General features: G+C 38.3%; 2 protein-coding genes across 2 annotated transcripts; both read left to right on the top strand.

Annotated features, from left to right (window-relative positions):
• Positions 1-4845: 4845 nt before the first annotated feature.
• On the top strand, positions 4846-5880 carry LOC133834129 (protein FAR1-RELATED SEQUENCE 5-like). Its single transcript, XM_062263630.1, has one exon. The coding sequence runs from the start codon at positions 4846-4848 to the stop codon at positions 5878-5880; it is 1035 nt and encodes a 344-aa protein (XP_062119614.1).
• Positions 5881-10009: 4129 nt separating this feature from the next.
• Positions 10010-13085, top strand: LOC133806532 (pentatricopeptide repeat-containing protein At5g65560). The gene has a single exon (XM_062244624.1). It carries the CDS (start codon positions 10322-10324, stop codon positions 13073-13075), a length of 2754 nt encoding a protein of 917 aa, XP_062100608.1. The 5' UTR covers positions 10010-10321; the 3' UTR covers positions 13076-13085.
• Positions 13086-16018: the final 2933 nt, after the last annotated feature.

Raw genomic sequence — 16018 nt, 5'->3', positions numbered from 1 at the left:
TCCTTTGGCCGAGCCTCCTTGGCCTTTTTTCATCCTAGGGCCGCAGCGCTTTAGAATAGAGCCGCGGCCCTTCCCTTCGTGCCCAGAAAACTCATCATTTTAAAGCTCAAAACCTCAGCCAAAACCACCCCTAAGCTCCCTACTTCAACACCCAACATCACCAAAGCTTACAAACCAACTTAAACCACACAATTCAATAGAAAATTCAGCCCAACACACACTAGAATTCTCTTTTTAATCTCTGAAACCCAAGAACATAAAAACCCAAAACTAACCAGTCAAGAATTCAAATTCAAACCTCTAATTCATAAATTAAAGCTTACCTCTTCAGCTGGATCCTTTCTCTGCTCAAAACCCAACTAGTCCCCAAAGCTTTCCAGCTCAAATTCTACCCTAAACATTAGTGATACAAGCACCTCAATACCCAACTGAAAACTCAAGGTTAAACTTCAAAAAACATAGGGTTTAATCCTTACCTTAGCTTAATTTGTTTCCCCTGAGTAACTCTTGAGCTAAGCCTCAGAGATTCCCACTCAATTCCTAGCAATTTTCCCTAATTTTTCCCTGTTTTGCTTTTGTGATTTTCTCTAATTTGCTTCCCTTTATTTTCCTTGAGAGAAAGAGAGTTAAGTGAATAGCTGAGGGAAGAATAAGGTCGGTTTAGTTTCCTTCTACGAGTTTCATAAATTTTGTCTTACTCACTAAGTTAATCCCCAAAGCTCAGGGTGCCGAAACCGTCCCCGAGGCCAAAATGGTAAAATCCCCCAATATTCCCGCCTAGACATCCTAACCTCAAATATATCTCCATATATTTATTTTCATAACCCGATAGTCTAAATCGCTACCCTATACCTAAAATACCCCTAACTTGTCCAAAGTCATATCTTAAGTCCCGTTGTGACTTTTCTCGCTATCTGACCCTAGGATCGTCTCGAGTTGCGCTTTATGAACCTGCCCACATAATAATGTGGTTGTCACATATATCACATAAATATTTCTTATTATCACATAATATCATTAATTATCATATAATCATCATTAATCACATATTCACACATTTAAGTCAATAATATTCACTCTAATCCCATTTATGCCTCCCGGCACACTAATCAAGGCCCTTAAGCCTTATTAGCGAATTTGGGTCGTTACAACTATCCCCTCCTAATGAGAATTTCGTCCTCGAAATTTACCTGAATAGCTCGGGATACTGATCCCGCATTGCCGACTCTAATTCCCAGGTCGCTTCCTCGACCTTGCTATTCCTCCATAACACTTTCACTAACGGAATCGTCTTGTTCCGTAAGACTTTGTCCTTCTGATCCAAAATCTGAACTGGTCGCTCCTCATAGGACATATCTGTCTGCAATTCTAAATCCTCGTACCTCAACACATGAGTTGTATCAGAAACATACTTCCGTAACATAGAGACATGGAGCACATTATGAACTCCTGATAGCGACGGTGGCAAGGCTAGCCTATAAGCCACCTGCCCAATCCTCTCTAGGATCTCAAAAGGTCCAACAAACTGAGGGCTCATGTAGCGACCCAAATCCGCTAATAAGGCTTAAGGGCCTTGATTAGTGTGTCTGGAGGGCATAATGGGATTTATATGTGTGACTTTATTGAGTTAAATGCATGATTATGATTTAAAGCATGTTGTATGACTATTTGACTATTTGAGATGCATGACTATGTGTATTAGTATGCATGTAGGCCCTGATTGTGTTGAAAGGGCATAATTGTAATTTTGGCCATTTTGGGCACAACTGTATTGATATCTGTGATCTGTGACTCGAGACGATCCTAGAATGAGCGAATTAGCGGAAAAGTCAAAGCGGGAATTTATACCCGGCTTGGGTTAAGCCTGGGGAGTTTAAATGGGAATTTAGAGAATATATATTGAGGTTAATTTTTATGATGAGGAATATATATATATATATTTGGTGATTAATCAGGTATTGGGTAGCAAGCGGGAAATTATTAGAGACACTCGAGGAATTAGTGGGAATTGGGTAAAATGACTAAAATGGCCCTACATGGATAAAAGGATGTAGAATTAATAAGGAGGGCATTTTGGTCAATAGGCTTATTAGAGATAAGTTTATCTAAGCTTTATACTTAGTGGGATTGGTAGAAAAGAGTTATAAGGCTGTAGAAAAGAAAGAAAAAGGTAGAAAAAGAAAAGAGAGAAAAACAGAGGGGTTTTGTCTCAAAAGGAGCAGTTTGTGGTTCTCCCACCATTTCCCTTCATTTTCTTGGAGTTAAGCTCAGTGGAGAGCTAGGGTAGGCTGAGCATCAAGGATCCTAAGCTAGACTTGAAGATCGGCAAGGGATTAGCAAGAGCACATCAAAAGTTGAGGTAAGTTTTTAGAAATTTCAGTTTTAGGGTTTGACTGGTTTGAGCTGTGTATTTAAGCTAAATTCATGGGGATTTTAGGGGAATTCAGGCCAAGGTTGAGGAGGAGCAAGCTAAGGAGGTCTAGGGTTGAACTCAAGGTCGAATTTCCATCCACGGTATGAATTCTAAGTCTTTAACTTTGATGTTTGACTGAATTTCTGGGTTTAGGGTTAACTATGGTAGACTTTGAGTTTTAGGTTGCTTGAGCTTGGGTTATGAGTTCTTGGGATGCTTGGGATGTGTGGGAGGTTTTGATAAGTTTTTTTTTGGGTTTGGGAAAGATTTGGACAAGTTTGGGGTTGAATTGGTTGAAAGAAATCGCAGAAAATGAAATTGGGTGTTGCCTGTCTGCAACTAGCGCTACAGCGCTAGTCTTTGGGCGCTGTAGCGCTAGGCCCTGTTTCTGGGGATGTTTGGTTCTGCTTGTAGCGCTATAGCGCCCTCTTTTGAGCGCTGTAGCGCTACACTGTTCCCAGAAAGGGGTTTTTGGGTTATTTTTGAGGGATTTTGACCTAGGGTTCGGGGTTTGATTCCACCACCTTGTTTTGTGGATCTAGGACTTCCCGGGGGGCTCGGGATTGGTCCCGAGGCTAGGTTTTGGACTTGAGGTTTGGTGATGACTTTGACCTATGAATTGTGTTTAGGTGAGCGCTAGGGCTCGAGTGGGATCGTGCTCGAGGAGTCAAGTGATCAAAGCTATCGAATTGAAAGGTAAGAAAACTGTAGCACTCGAGAACAGGGCGTGGGCCCATAGTGTTATTGCAGGGCGTGGCCCTAGACTGTATTATATGTTAGGATATAACTTTATTTGAATTATCATATGTTTTAAGGATTATTTTGAATTGTACGATATGTGTAATTATAGTGAAATGAACGGCTAAGGCCGAGAGCGGCGAAGGCCGGGAATGGCAGTGGGGCCGGAAGTAACACTTAGCACATGGAGTGCTTATAGTCAGGGTAGGACCCAATGGACACATGGGGTATCCTTACGGTGAGGACCGAGACCCCAGGCTCTGGTAAGGCTTTTGGGGCGGCATGGCCGTGTTTGCTTAGTCTGATGGTTGACCTGTTTATCTGTGGATTACATGTTAACTATATGATATGCATATGCTATTTACTGTTTGAGTTTTCTTGCTGGGCTTCGGCTCACGGGTGCTCCGTGTTGTAGGTAAAGGCAAAGAAAAAGTCAACCAGCCATGAGTATGGAGAGCGTGAGGGCGGCGCGTACATGTTCGGCCTGCCCGACTGCTTTGGTTAGGGGCATTTTTTAATATGGCTGTATTAACTTGTTCTTTTGATAGTTAATCAAGTGTAAATCTATTTTTGAGTTGTAAATATTTTGTAAACCTTATTTTTGGGATCCCAGATGTTTGATACTTGATGTTTTTAATGAAACTAAGCATTTTCAAAGATTACAGCCTTAACTTCTGGTTTAGTCACACCTTTGGTTTTAGAAACCTCGTAGAGTCAGTTAATTGCACAGTTTCCATTTTAAACTCACTTAGTAACGGCTCTAAGGTAGTAGGGCGTTACAGCTCAACTTACCATTCACTCCAAACCTCCTCACACCCCTCAATGGTGAAACTCGCAGAAACACGTGGTCCCCAACCTGGAACTCCACGTTCCTACGCTTAGGATCAGCGTAGCTTTTCTGTCTACTCTGCGAGGCAAGCATTCTAGCTCGAATCTTTTCAATAGCCTCATTAGTCTTTTGAACCATGTCTGGCCCCAAATACCTTCTCTCACCCATCTCATCCTAGTGAATGGGCGATCTGCACTTTCTCCCATATAACATCTCATAAGGAGCCACTCCAATCGTGGACTGATAACTGTTGTTATATGAGAACTCGATCAATGGGAGGTACTTACTCCATGAACCCTCAAAGTCAATCACACATTCCTTAAGCATGTCCTCCAACACCTGAATCGTCCTCTCAGACTGTCCATCAGTCTGAGGATGAAAAGTTGTGCTAAACTTCTGTTAAGTCCCCATAGCTCTCTGTAGAGCTCCCCAAAACTTGGAAGTAAAGATAGGGTCTCGATCAGATACAATAGACTTTGGAACCCCATGGAGACGAACTATCTCCCTCACATACAACTCTGCATACTGTTCTACTGAATAAGTCGACCTTACTGGTAGAAAATGAGCTGACTTGGTGTATATGTCCACTATCACCCACACCGAGTCATGAAGTCCAACTGTCCTGGGTAATCCTCCCACGAAATCCATCATAATATCCTCTCATTTCCATTCTTGGATACCCAAAGGCTGAAGCAATCCCGCTGGTCGCTGGTGCTCAACCTTAACTTGCTGACATGTCAAACATCTAGACACATACTCAACTACATCCTTCTTCATCCCGGGCCACCAATATAATGTCCGTAGATCCTGATACATCTTCATGAATCAAAAGTTGAAGTTGTACGAGTTCGTGAGGGCGGTCAACATGGCCTTATCTTTAATTAGACAGCGTGAAGCAAAGGATGAGTACATTACACTTCACACTAGTCCCCAGCTCGGGAAGACAAATTTGCCACAGATAAAGGATGAATTAGCAAATCTTTACACACGGAACATGTTCTACAAGGTACGACATCAGATGTTGAAAGAAGGTAGGTACATGGTGAAAACCCTAGTGGAAGAAGAGGATGCAGTAATTTTGAAGCTTCACAAGTATGCTGTTGAACAAGTGAAGAGGCATGTATATGTAACACCGGAGCGTGATCTCTTTGTTTGTGAATGCCAATATTTTTTGTCATATGGGATACCATGTCGGCATATATTTTCTTCAATAAAACGCATACACATTACTTCAATGCCTCGAGCACTAATACTATCTCGGTGGATGGTTGAGACTAAACAGACTCACAATTTGCCAGTTGGCAATATGGACGCTACCTTAGACAAACGAGAGGTGGAGAGGGCAAGATTTGGTGCAATTAGTAACCAGTTGGGTGAACTTTCCTATCTTGGATCGAGGAATCAGTCTACATACCATATTTCAAAATGTGAGATTGACAGATTATGCGGTAAGCTTAAAGCAGTTGTGGAGATTAGAGACAAGGAGATTAGCCATAACTTGCCTCTACACAGGGAGTTTCAATTCCCAGTGTTGGATCCATACTTCACAAAAAGTAAGGGTACAGCAAAGGTACCTGGCTCGAGAAAAGGTACTCGCCGCAAGTGTAGTATCTGCCAGAAAAGTGAACACAACAAGTTGACTTGCCTGATAAAATGGAAGAAGGATCACCCGATTGGAGAGTCAGATGAATATGAAGATGCAGAAGAAGATGACCAATGCTATGGAATGGGATTGAATGATGAATGGGCTGACCAAAACTCAATGGACTACACACAACATGAGAATGGGACAGAAAATGATGTTGTTCAAGATTTAGGCAATGAACTACAGAATGATAAAGTGGATAAAGTGGGAACACAAGTTGAGGAGGGAAACAATTGGTGGCAAAGTCCTTTCTGATTTCGTTGGTGGTGATCAACCCAAGTAGTTGTGCCCGAATTTTAAAAAAAAAAATTGAATTGGATATACGATATTTTGTCTGGAGCTTTATTAAGTACTCTTCTATCTCATTTGGTTGCCAATTAAGTTGTGAAACCCAGCAAAGTTTAATGACCCAACTAGTTCATTTCTCTAATGTTGTCTTGGATTGTTATCATGTACGAGGGAATGCTTGTAATTGCACTTACTGAATCGGGAGTAATGCCATTAATTTATAAATTTAAATTTACGAAAAAATGGTCATTAGTGTATAAAAGCTTTGGTCGAATATCATTGCATCAGATTCATTAATTGGGCGTGCCTGTGGCCTGTGGAGTGGCATGAGTCTTTGTTTGTGGTCATTGTTAATGGGTTCCATCCATACTTGTTATATATACATGGTTGTTTGAATGTTCTATATGATGTAAGATACAAGTTTCAGATGAATAAATTGTTATGGTACTTTCTACATCGGTTTGTTAGGTCACAACACATGTTATATCTGAAAATGAGTTATATATATCTTGTACAATGAAAACAATATTCTCTGTTAGTTATGGAAAGGCTCAATAATTATAATTTTCATATGCTATGTCTCAGCACAATCTATAAAATTGGTTTGCTCATATTTGGTACCTTTAATGGTAGGTAGTACAAGTATAGTTTCCACCAACATAATAAAAAACATACATGATTTTGAAGACGTTACCTTCATATAGTTGCAGGTGTTATAAGGCAACTACAACTAGTAATTAAAGTGGGACATCATATACCATGATTTTCATAACAACTAACAGCCACCACTGCTATGCAAACAGCCACTGCTATGCTATACCATGATTCTTGTCTTCAGCTTATTTTGAAATAGGAGAGGGTGGTGTTTATAAATGTTTATTCTTAATTAAAGTGGGACAAATATATGAAGCACTATAATAGAACATGCTTAATATACCATGGTAGTTTTTTTAATATATTTTATTTGTCTTCAATATATGAATGTAGGGGCTGATTCATCATTGTTCATTTTAATAATATATCACACTTATCTACACAGAATTCATCACCCCACACAATAAACACCCTGTCATTCACATATAGAGAGGGGCAACAAGATCAAATTTAAAGTATATGACAATACAGAAATTAGCTCAAAAGGATATGCGGAGCTCCTATGACAATAGACCCACAACCCATTAAACATATTTTTCATGACACACCTCACTCACAATTACTAATCATCAAACATATTTCCCTACACATCGAGCGGAATTTGTCTTTGTCTTCGCTGAAGCCATTACATGATCCCTAACTTTGTTGTGTAGAGATGTCACTAAACCAACAGCGACACGAGCCCTCTCATCATCTGAGTTATACTTTAACAAAAATTGTGAATTGTGAAAGAAATAAAAAAACAAATTTCAATTACTTAATATAAACATTATTCAACTACTAAGAAATCTGATAGTTTTAAAAATTAATACAGTACAACATAAAAACTTACACCCTTCGGTTTGAAGTCAGAAGGGTTGCGTTGTGCCATCCAATTTATCACATGAATACCACAGTCATATCCATTTGATTGTTGGACAACTTCATTATTAGTGAAAGCCTTGAAACATGTGAATGAATTCACAGGTCCCTTCTACCGTGATAACTCATCTCGGAGACTAAATCAAGCTGCTGCAACTACAGTGTGGACAAAACAAGATAACATCAACTGTAATGATAGTCAAATACTACACCTTTAGTTTTGAAATAGAAAACCTTCTCTAGTTAATTAACAACCCACCTCAGTTTTACTCCCAACAATAAAAAAGGTTAAAACAACCCCAAAAAATTTAAAAACTCACCACCACTGGAACAAGAGATTGTGATAATGATTCTTTGCGCCCTAGCAGCAACGAATCACATATTTCGATAACCTCATTACCTACATGAACTATAAAGAGAACCCAGTGTTGCATCTCCTCGTTGTAAACTGGAATCTTAATCTGCAAAATAATAAAATATTCAACTAATAAAAAAAACCCAAAAATACAAAAAAGACCACACATAAATAAAAATATACCTTCCCACATAAATTCAAATCTCCAATAAATATTTTATGAGCTGAATCAGATCAACCACTTTGAGGAAACAAGTTCTGAATACTAATTCCAGTACACTGTCACTCAAAAATATTCACAATTAATTCCATATCTCTTATATTGAGTTGAACTTTGCTACAGGAACAGTACTCACCGTCATTCTAGTATTCAAATACCATGACGAACGACTCTCTGTTGAAACTTGCTGCTCCCTACGTGTGTTCATCTCACATACTACATTCAACACCTATGGTCAAAACAAGAAAAAAACATTGGAAACCTACCCTTACTGTCCATGAATATTAGTTTAGATGGGGAAATATAAATAAAGTGAATAATTCTAACTAAACAGTCCAACATTATCAATCCATACCTCTCCATTAATAAAAACACCAGGACACAATGTTTGAACCAAACCATGCGTGAGATGATTAAACCCTGTGTCTACTAGTGTCTCACTGTGCCACAATTATAAAACAAATTTATAATAATATTGGGAATGCAAAGAAATTTTTTATTGTTAATTAATGGAAAAAATATACTTACTCCGGATTCAAACTATCATCAAATATGTATTCTATTAATTTTCCTATATCATCGTCCATTATGGGTGTGCGGATTTTAAAGGGCCCTATGCTTTGGCTCTGCCCAATTGTAACATTAGAAACATAAACTCCACGTGGAGTTGTCTGTGATTTAGTCTTCACCTGATTAAATAAACTAGTAAATTATAAAACAAGGTACAATAACAAATAAATATAAAACGTACTCAATTACACATTTACCATTTTTTTCCTCCGATCAACAGGCCCACCAATGCTACTAGACACCGATTGGCTTCCTACTTTTACATCCGACAACTTTGAACATTTTTGGTTAATCAGACAAACTCTAGGCTTCTACAATCTCAAAATTAACAACCAATTAGGTTCAACAAGTAAATTAAAAAAGCCAAAACTACCAAAAAAAATAATAATCAACTTTTAACCTACCAAAAGATACCATTACTTACTTTCATCGACATCTCACGCTGCAATAATGTTTCTCCAAATTGGGATGAAATCCTGAAAACAGTATCATCAAAGTTCTCGAAGTTTCCCCCCAAACATTTATCTTCTCCATTACCAACACCTGTCTTCCTTTTGCATTCTATATTAGTTGAGCTATCATCTAACCCCTGAATATCTCCTACAGACTTCTTCAACTCACCGTTACTTAAATCTTCCACTTTGTTACCAATCCCGCTACATTTAACGACACCATCTTTGTGTCTATCAAAATCATTTGCTTTGTCTTTACCTAAAGGATTTACAAAAGCAACATCTTCCTTCCTCCCAATTAATTTTTCAACCATTTTACCCATAGCAAAAAAGAGGGTTACCGATATAGTAAAATTAAAGTCTCGTACAATAATATACCCAAATCAATAGGTTAAAGTAGTAAGAGTTCATCCTTTTCACTAGTGTGTTACAACTCACATACAATTTATACTCATGCGGATTCAGAGACCTTGAAGAAAGTAAAAGATAAATTAAAGGCAAGAAAATAATAACAGATTTTAACTTACTCATGTGTCGATGAGACTTCATAACAACTAGAGAAATGGGAGAGAGACAGAGAGAAAAAGATAGATACGGCTGTTTTGGAGAGAAAGTTATGTCATTGCCCTTGGGAAGAAAATGAGGCTTTCAAAAGGGCTTTTATCTCATAGCCATTGATAAGAAGATATCAAAAGCTTAGAGAGAATCGATGGGGAGAAATAGAGAGATAAAGCTTGTAGTAGCTTTTGAGAGAAAGAGAAAGAGAATAGTTCTATGAGCTGCAAGTTTTTAATGTGTCCAGACTTGTGAGGGAAAGAGAGAAAGAATAGTTATGAGAGAAAGAGAGAGAATTTTGAAAGATCACAGCCCTCCATCTGATTAAATGGTGCAAAAAAAAGTTTCCACGGTGCATACTTTTTAAGAGCAGGAGGAATTGCCTATATATATATAAAAATTAGTATAGATCTTAATGTTAAGTTTGTTATTAAATATCAATTGTTCTAAGGAAAAAAAACCCATGATTATAGAGTATGGCTGAACCCCAAACCAAAGGGGCCAAGCCTAGCCAAGCCAAGCCTGGAGTCAGTCACAGTGACGGACCCAGCAAAAACACTCACAGCCTAAACCTCCCTTTTTGGCGGCTCTCCTTCTCCTTCTCCAACTCCATCACCATTTTCGTTTCGCATCCTTCTAATCCCTCTCAATCTCAAACCTCTCTCCCTTTTAAGCTCCAGCGATCCAGCCATACCCATCTTCTATGAGACGAAAGTCCAAACCTCTCCGCCGGCGCCATTCATGAATGGAGTCCTCTTCTCCGCCGCCGTCCGGTACTCCAAGATGTTGAGAAAACCCATGGCCATTATCGTCGCTCCAGGTGAGTCCTCCCTTCTTCTCTTCTCCCTCCAAAAACCCATTTCCTCCATTGCCTCATCTGTTTCCGCAGATTCCGAACCAGCCGAACTCTCTTCCCAGCTTTTCTCCATCCTATCTCGACCAAATTGGCGGAAACATCCTTCGCTCAACAAGCTTCTTCCTTCTATATCCCCATCTCATGTTTGTTCCCTTTTTACCCTCAATCTTGATCCCCAAACGGCTCTGGGTTTCTTCAATTGGATTGCTCTTAAACCCGGGTACAGACACGATGTTCAGTGTCACTCTTCGCTGCTAAACATTTTGATTCCTAATGGGTTTTTTCGGGTCGCTGAGAACATTCGGATTTCCATGGTTAAAGCTTGTGTTTCGGTTGAAGATGCGCGATTTGTGTTGGAGTTGTTGCGGCGGATGAATCGTGATTCTAACTTTGAGTTTAAGCTCACTTTGAGGTGCTACAATATGTTGTTGATGTCTTTGGCTAAATTTCTCATGATTGATGAGTTGAAAGGTGTTTTTTTGGAGATGGTGGATAACATGGTTGTGCCCAATATATATACGTTAAATACAATGGTAAATGCTTATTGTAAAATGGGGAATGTTGCTGAGGCAAAGTTGTATGTATCTAAGATAGTCCAAGCTGGTTTGACCCTGGATACGTTTACTTATACTTCTTTGATACTGGGACATTGTAGGAACAAGGATGTAGGTACTGCTCGTAAGGTGTTTGAGATAATGCCGAGAAAGGGTTGTCGAAGGAATGAGGTTTCATATACGAATCTTATACATGGCCTTTGCGAAGCTGACCAAATCAATGATGCTTTCAACTTGTTCTTTCAAATGGGGGAGGACAATTGCTTTCCAACAGTGCGTACTTATACGGTTCTTATACATGCATTGTTTGAATCGGGTAGGAGAATTGAAGCGTACAATTTGTTTAAGAAAATGGTAGAGAAGGGTTGTCAGCCAAATGTTCACACTTACACTGTGCTCATTGGCGGTTTGTGTGAGGAAAGTAAGCTTGATGAAGCGAGAAATACGCTAAATGGGATGTTGGAGAAACGGTTAGTCCCTACTGTGGTAACTTACAATGCTTTGATAGATGGATACTGCAAGGAGGGGATGTTAGAGGTCGCACTTGAAATTTTGGGTTTGATGGAATCAAATAATACTTGTCCAAATGCTCGAACATTCAATGAATTGATTTGTGGGTTTTGTGAAAGGAAAGATGTACATAAGGCAATGTCATTACTAAGTCAGATGCTGAGCCGGAAGCTGTCTCCTAGCATAATCACATATAATTCCTTAATTCATGGGCAGTGCAAGGTTGGTCATTTAGATAGTGCATATAGGTTGCTGAATTTGATGAATGAAGGTGGTTTGGTTCCTGATCAGTGGACTTATAGTATTTTCATAGATACCCTCTGCAAGGGGGGAAATTTGAAAGAAGCCCATGCCCTCTTTGAATCCCTCAAGGAGAAAGGAATAAAGGCAAATAAAGTCATATATACTGCTCTTATTGATGGATATTGCAAGGTTGGTAGAATCAATGAGGCACAATCTTTGTTTAATAGAATGCTTGGCGATGACTGTTTGCCAAACTCGTATACTTACAATGTCTTGATAGATGGTCTTTGCAAAGAGAAAAAGCTGCGGGAAGCATCATTGCTGGTGGAGACCATGTTGTCTAGGGATGTGAAGCCTACTGCCCTTACATATACAGTTCTTATAAAAGAAATGTTGAAAGAAGGCGACTTTGATCACGCTCTTAGGGTTTTTGACCAGATGATTTCGGCTGGTAGTCAGCCTGATGTATTTATTTACACTACATTTATTCATGCATACTGCAGTGTAGGAAATTTGGAAAAAGCAGAGGATTTGATGGTTAAGATGAATAAAGAAGGAGTTTTCCCAGATTCCTTGACCTACACATTATTAATTGCTGGATATGGACGCTTGGGGTTTATACAGCGTGCATTTGATGTTTTTAAGCGTATGACTAATGCTGGTTGTGAGCCTTCTCATCATACCTACGGTTTCCTAATCAAGCATATAAAAAATGAAGATGGGACGAAGACAACTAGTGGTACTGCAGGACTGGATTTGGATTCAAATGTACCGTTTGAAGATCTTAATGATGTGTGGAGGACAATGGAATTCAAAGTAGTTCTAAAGCTTTTTGATAGGATGAATGAACATGGTTGTGCACCTAATGTTGGGACTTATGGAAAGCTCATCATAGGTCTCTGCAAACGGAGGTGCTTGGAGGTTGCACAAATGGTATTTGATCACATGATAAGCCAAGGATTTTCTCCCAGTGAAGATATCTATACTGCACTTTTTAGTTGTTGCTGTGAGTTGCACGTGTATGGAGAAGCAATGAAGCTGGTAGATATTATGATTGAGAGTGACCACTTACCATCTCTGGAGTATTCCAAGTTGCTTGTTTGCGGGTTGTATGAAGAAGCAAATGATGAGAAAGCAAAATCCGTTTTTTGTAGTCTGCTCCGTTGTGGGTATAATTATGATGAAGTTGCTTGGAAAATTCTGATTGATGGCTTACTTAAAAGCGGTTTGGCTGATAGATGCTCCGAACTCCTAAGCCTTATGGAAAAGATGGGGTGCCAGCTTCATTCCCAGACATATTCAATGTTGAGTGAAGTAATTGATGGGACATAACTGTTTGAAACTTGATCAGCTGGATTCATCTTTATGTCATTTTTCTGAAAGAAAATGCTTTACCAATCGTCCTTCCTTTTGCTTTTTGAAAATAGAGGATAATAGCATGCAGATGAGCACCCTTTTTGACGCACATCTGAGTGAATAAATGGTAAATTTGTTAACCGGAGACACTTTTGTAGGTGCCCGTGAGGTAGTTGCTGTTTAGGAAGATACACTAACATTTTTACTCATACACTTGGTTTGGCAGCAGCAGTTCAGCACTACACAACACATTGATGTCTTTCTGAAAATCACAAGGCAAGTGGTATTCATTTTTTAAAAATTTACTTTATTGCGTCTCTTCATGCTGCTGATTTAGCTATTTAAATTTGTTTATACATTTGTTTCAGAACTAGTTTATGATAAATATACTAACTATTACTCTACTACCGTACGGTCTTTGAATATCCATTATATACTACATTGAATTTTGTTGGTGATTTTGGTGGTAATTGATCAGAAGGCTTTTGAATTCATCTAGAAAGAATAAAAGAACTAGAGGATCATTGTTATTTACTCTCTAGAGTATTTTAATCACTGGTTTTGCATGATCAAATTTTGTTTGCTAATGCCATAAAGGTCAGTTCCTTGTCACTCTAATGTGTGCTGGTATTGGTTGTGTCTGAGAATCCTCTTTTTATGATCACAATTTTTGAAGGGTATGTTATGCAAGATCACTAAATTTTTTATTTGTGAAATCATATATAATTTGATGTACCAAGGTTCTCATTAGTTAGTGAACTCAGGTGTAGGTTCAGATGCTTACAATGAACCTTGTTGGAGAGTTGGATTGGTAATATGTTACACAAGTAATTTGAAATTTGGGGTTGCATCGGTAGCATGATCTTGGGCTAACCTTTTTAACTTTTTGCCGCATCCAGAAATTTTGAATTTATATAAATATATATATAGACATAGATTCTGTTATCTCTTTTTATTGTTCAAACCTGTTTGCATGCATAATGTGGATTTCTTTCCTGTCAATGTCTATTGTTAAAGATTTAAACTCAGTATTGAATGATCCTGGTAACCTTTTTCTAAGGTTTGCATAACATCATGTTAACTTTGACTTATGTTTTCTTTTTTTTTGGCCTGGCAGAATCCTACCGAAAAATTTGAACAGGAGAAGAGGCTTTTAAAAGCTTTCTCTGGCATTAGGCAAGACAGCATTGAATAAATTATGAAAGGTGCTGAAATTTTTGAAAATGATCTAACGTCGAACGGTAAATTGATAACATGCTGCACAACTCGTGGTGGAAGTTGATCAAATCTGGGGATTGATGCGATGAGTCAGCTAATCTGCTGGAGGGTTTTCAACTCTCGGTGGCGTAAAGGAGTTCCCATGGAGAAAAATTCCATTCAAATGGTTGTCAAATATCTCTTCAAAAAGCTTTGGCAGGAGAACATTTGGGAAATTCCATCTTGTTTTCCACACCACTGTGCATTTGAACGTGCATGGGTTGGAACCTGAGTCCAGGAAAATTCTTGTTCCAAATTGATATATTTGTTTGGCTGGACAAGAAAACTAGAATCAAGAAGGGAAACTTGTCGAATGGAGATGTGGACACTTGACAACAACTCTACTTGCATTAAGAGGAAAGGTAGTTGAGAATGGGATATCTACTCAATCTTGAGATTAATTGTGGAATCATCTTTACACCCTGGAAGTTTATCCAGAGATTCAATCTTTCAAAAACAGAGATGGCAAGGCTTGTGGTGATGGGCTTCCTACTTTCAGTAAATCTATACCATCTTGTCTCCGAATTGTCATTTAGACGGCCTATTGTTGTACATATAAGAGAAAAAAGGTTCACATTTTTTCTTTTGAAGTGTTCATTAATTATGATACGACTTAAAAGAAAAAGAAAAATCGAAAACTACAAGTTATTGTAGGAAATTTCCCTCAAAAGTCTAAATATGTTGGCAATCTATAGATGTTTTTTTTTGAGGACATTCTATAGATTTTGGTTAAAATTATTAAGGGAATATACCGGTACCTCGTGTTTTTGCAAAATTAAGGTTTGGTACCCTATGTTATAAATAATACTTACTATACCCTTTAATTTGTAAATGAGTTAAAAAAAGGTACCCTCTCCATTATTTTGGTTAATACATTTTTGAAAATGTTAAAATTTCCCTCCATACCAAATTAATCAATAACTAAATTTAAAAAAAATTAATTTTAAAATAAAAATAATAACAATAATAACTTCATAAAATTAAAACTAAAAACTATAAAAGAAAAATTAAAACAAAACTCTCTCCCTCACCCGTACTCTCTCTTTCCCTCTCTCTTTTTCCTTCTTCTCCATAAGCAACCATGATGGATCTTTCCCTCACTCTTTTTCCTTCTTCTCCGCAGGCAACCATGATGGAATGTCATTGAGATCTTGTCGGAGGACACAAACATCAGAGGCCAACTTCCCTCTCCACCGGGAGCAAAACCCTGGAGTTTGGAAGCTCAAATCGAGCTCTTGGTCACGTGTGGGAGGTGTCAGAAATAGGTTGAGTTTCCAAGCATTGCCAGCGACGTTTCAGACCAACTGGGGGAGACGTCCTAAATGGAGAGCTATCGATGAGAGGAGTTCAGATCTGCCTCTATTATGGAAGCTATTCAAATCTCACACACCAGCAATCAACTTCAAGAACATACACTAATCTCAAAATCACACACACACACACTGTAGCGTCTCGGAATTTTACTTAGCTAGTTAGTAGCAGTAGCTTGTAGTATTTTAGTTTTCGTAGATATTGGTTCAAGCTAGGATTTAGTTGGGAACTCATAGAAATAGTTATGGATTTTATAAGTTTAACCTATATTTTAGAAATATTAATTATAACATAAGGTTTGATTAATATAGCTGGTCATAGAAATATTATTTATTATAACTTAAGGTTTAG

Source organism: Humulus lupulus, chromosome 1 (genome assembly GCF_963169125.1).
Source record: "Humulus lupulus chromosome 1, drHumLupu1.1, whole genome shotgun sequence".
Taxonomy (NCBI): Eukaryota; Viridiplantae; Streptophyta; class Magnoliopsida; order Rosales; family Cannabaceae; genus Humulus; species Humulus lupulus.
Note: the sequence above shows the minus strand (reverse complement) of the source record. Positions and strands in the feature narration are given on the sequence as shown.

Coding starts and splice junctions, on each gene's coding strand:
- LOC133806532 (XM_062244624.1), top strand. CDS start 10,322: ATGAATGGAGTCCTCTTCTCCGCCGCCGTCCGGTACTCCAAGATGTTG.
- LOC133834129 (XM_062263630.1), top strand. CDS start 4,846: ATGGCCTTATCTTTAATTAGACAGCGTGAAGCAAAGGATGAGTACATT.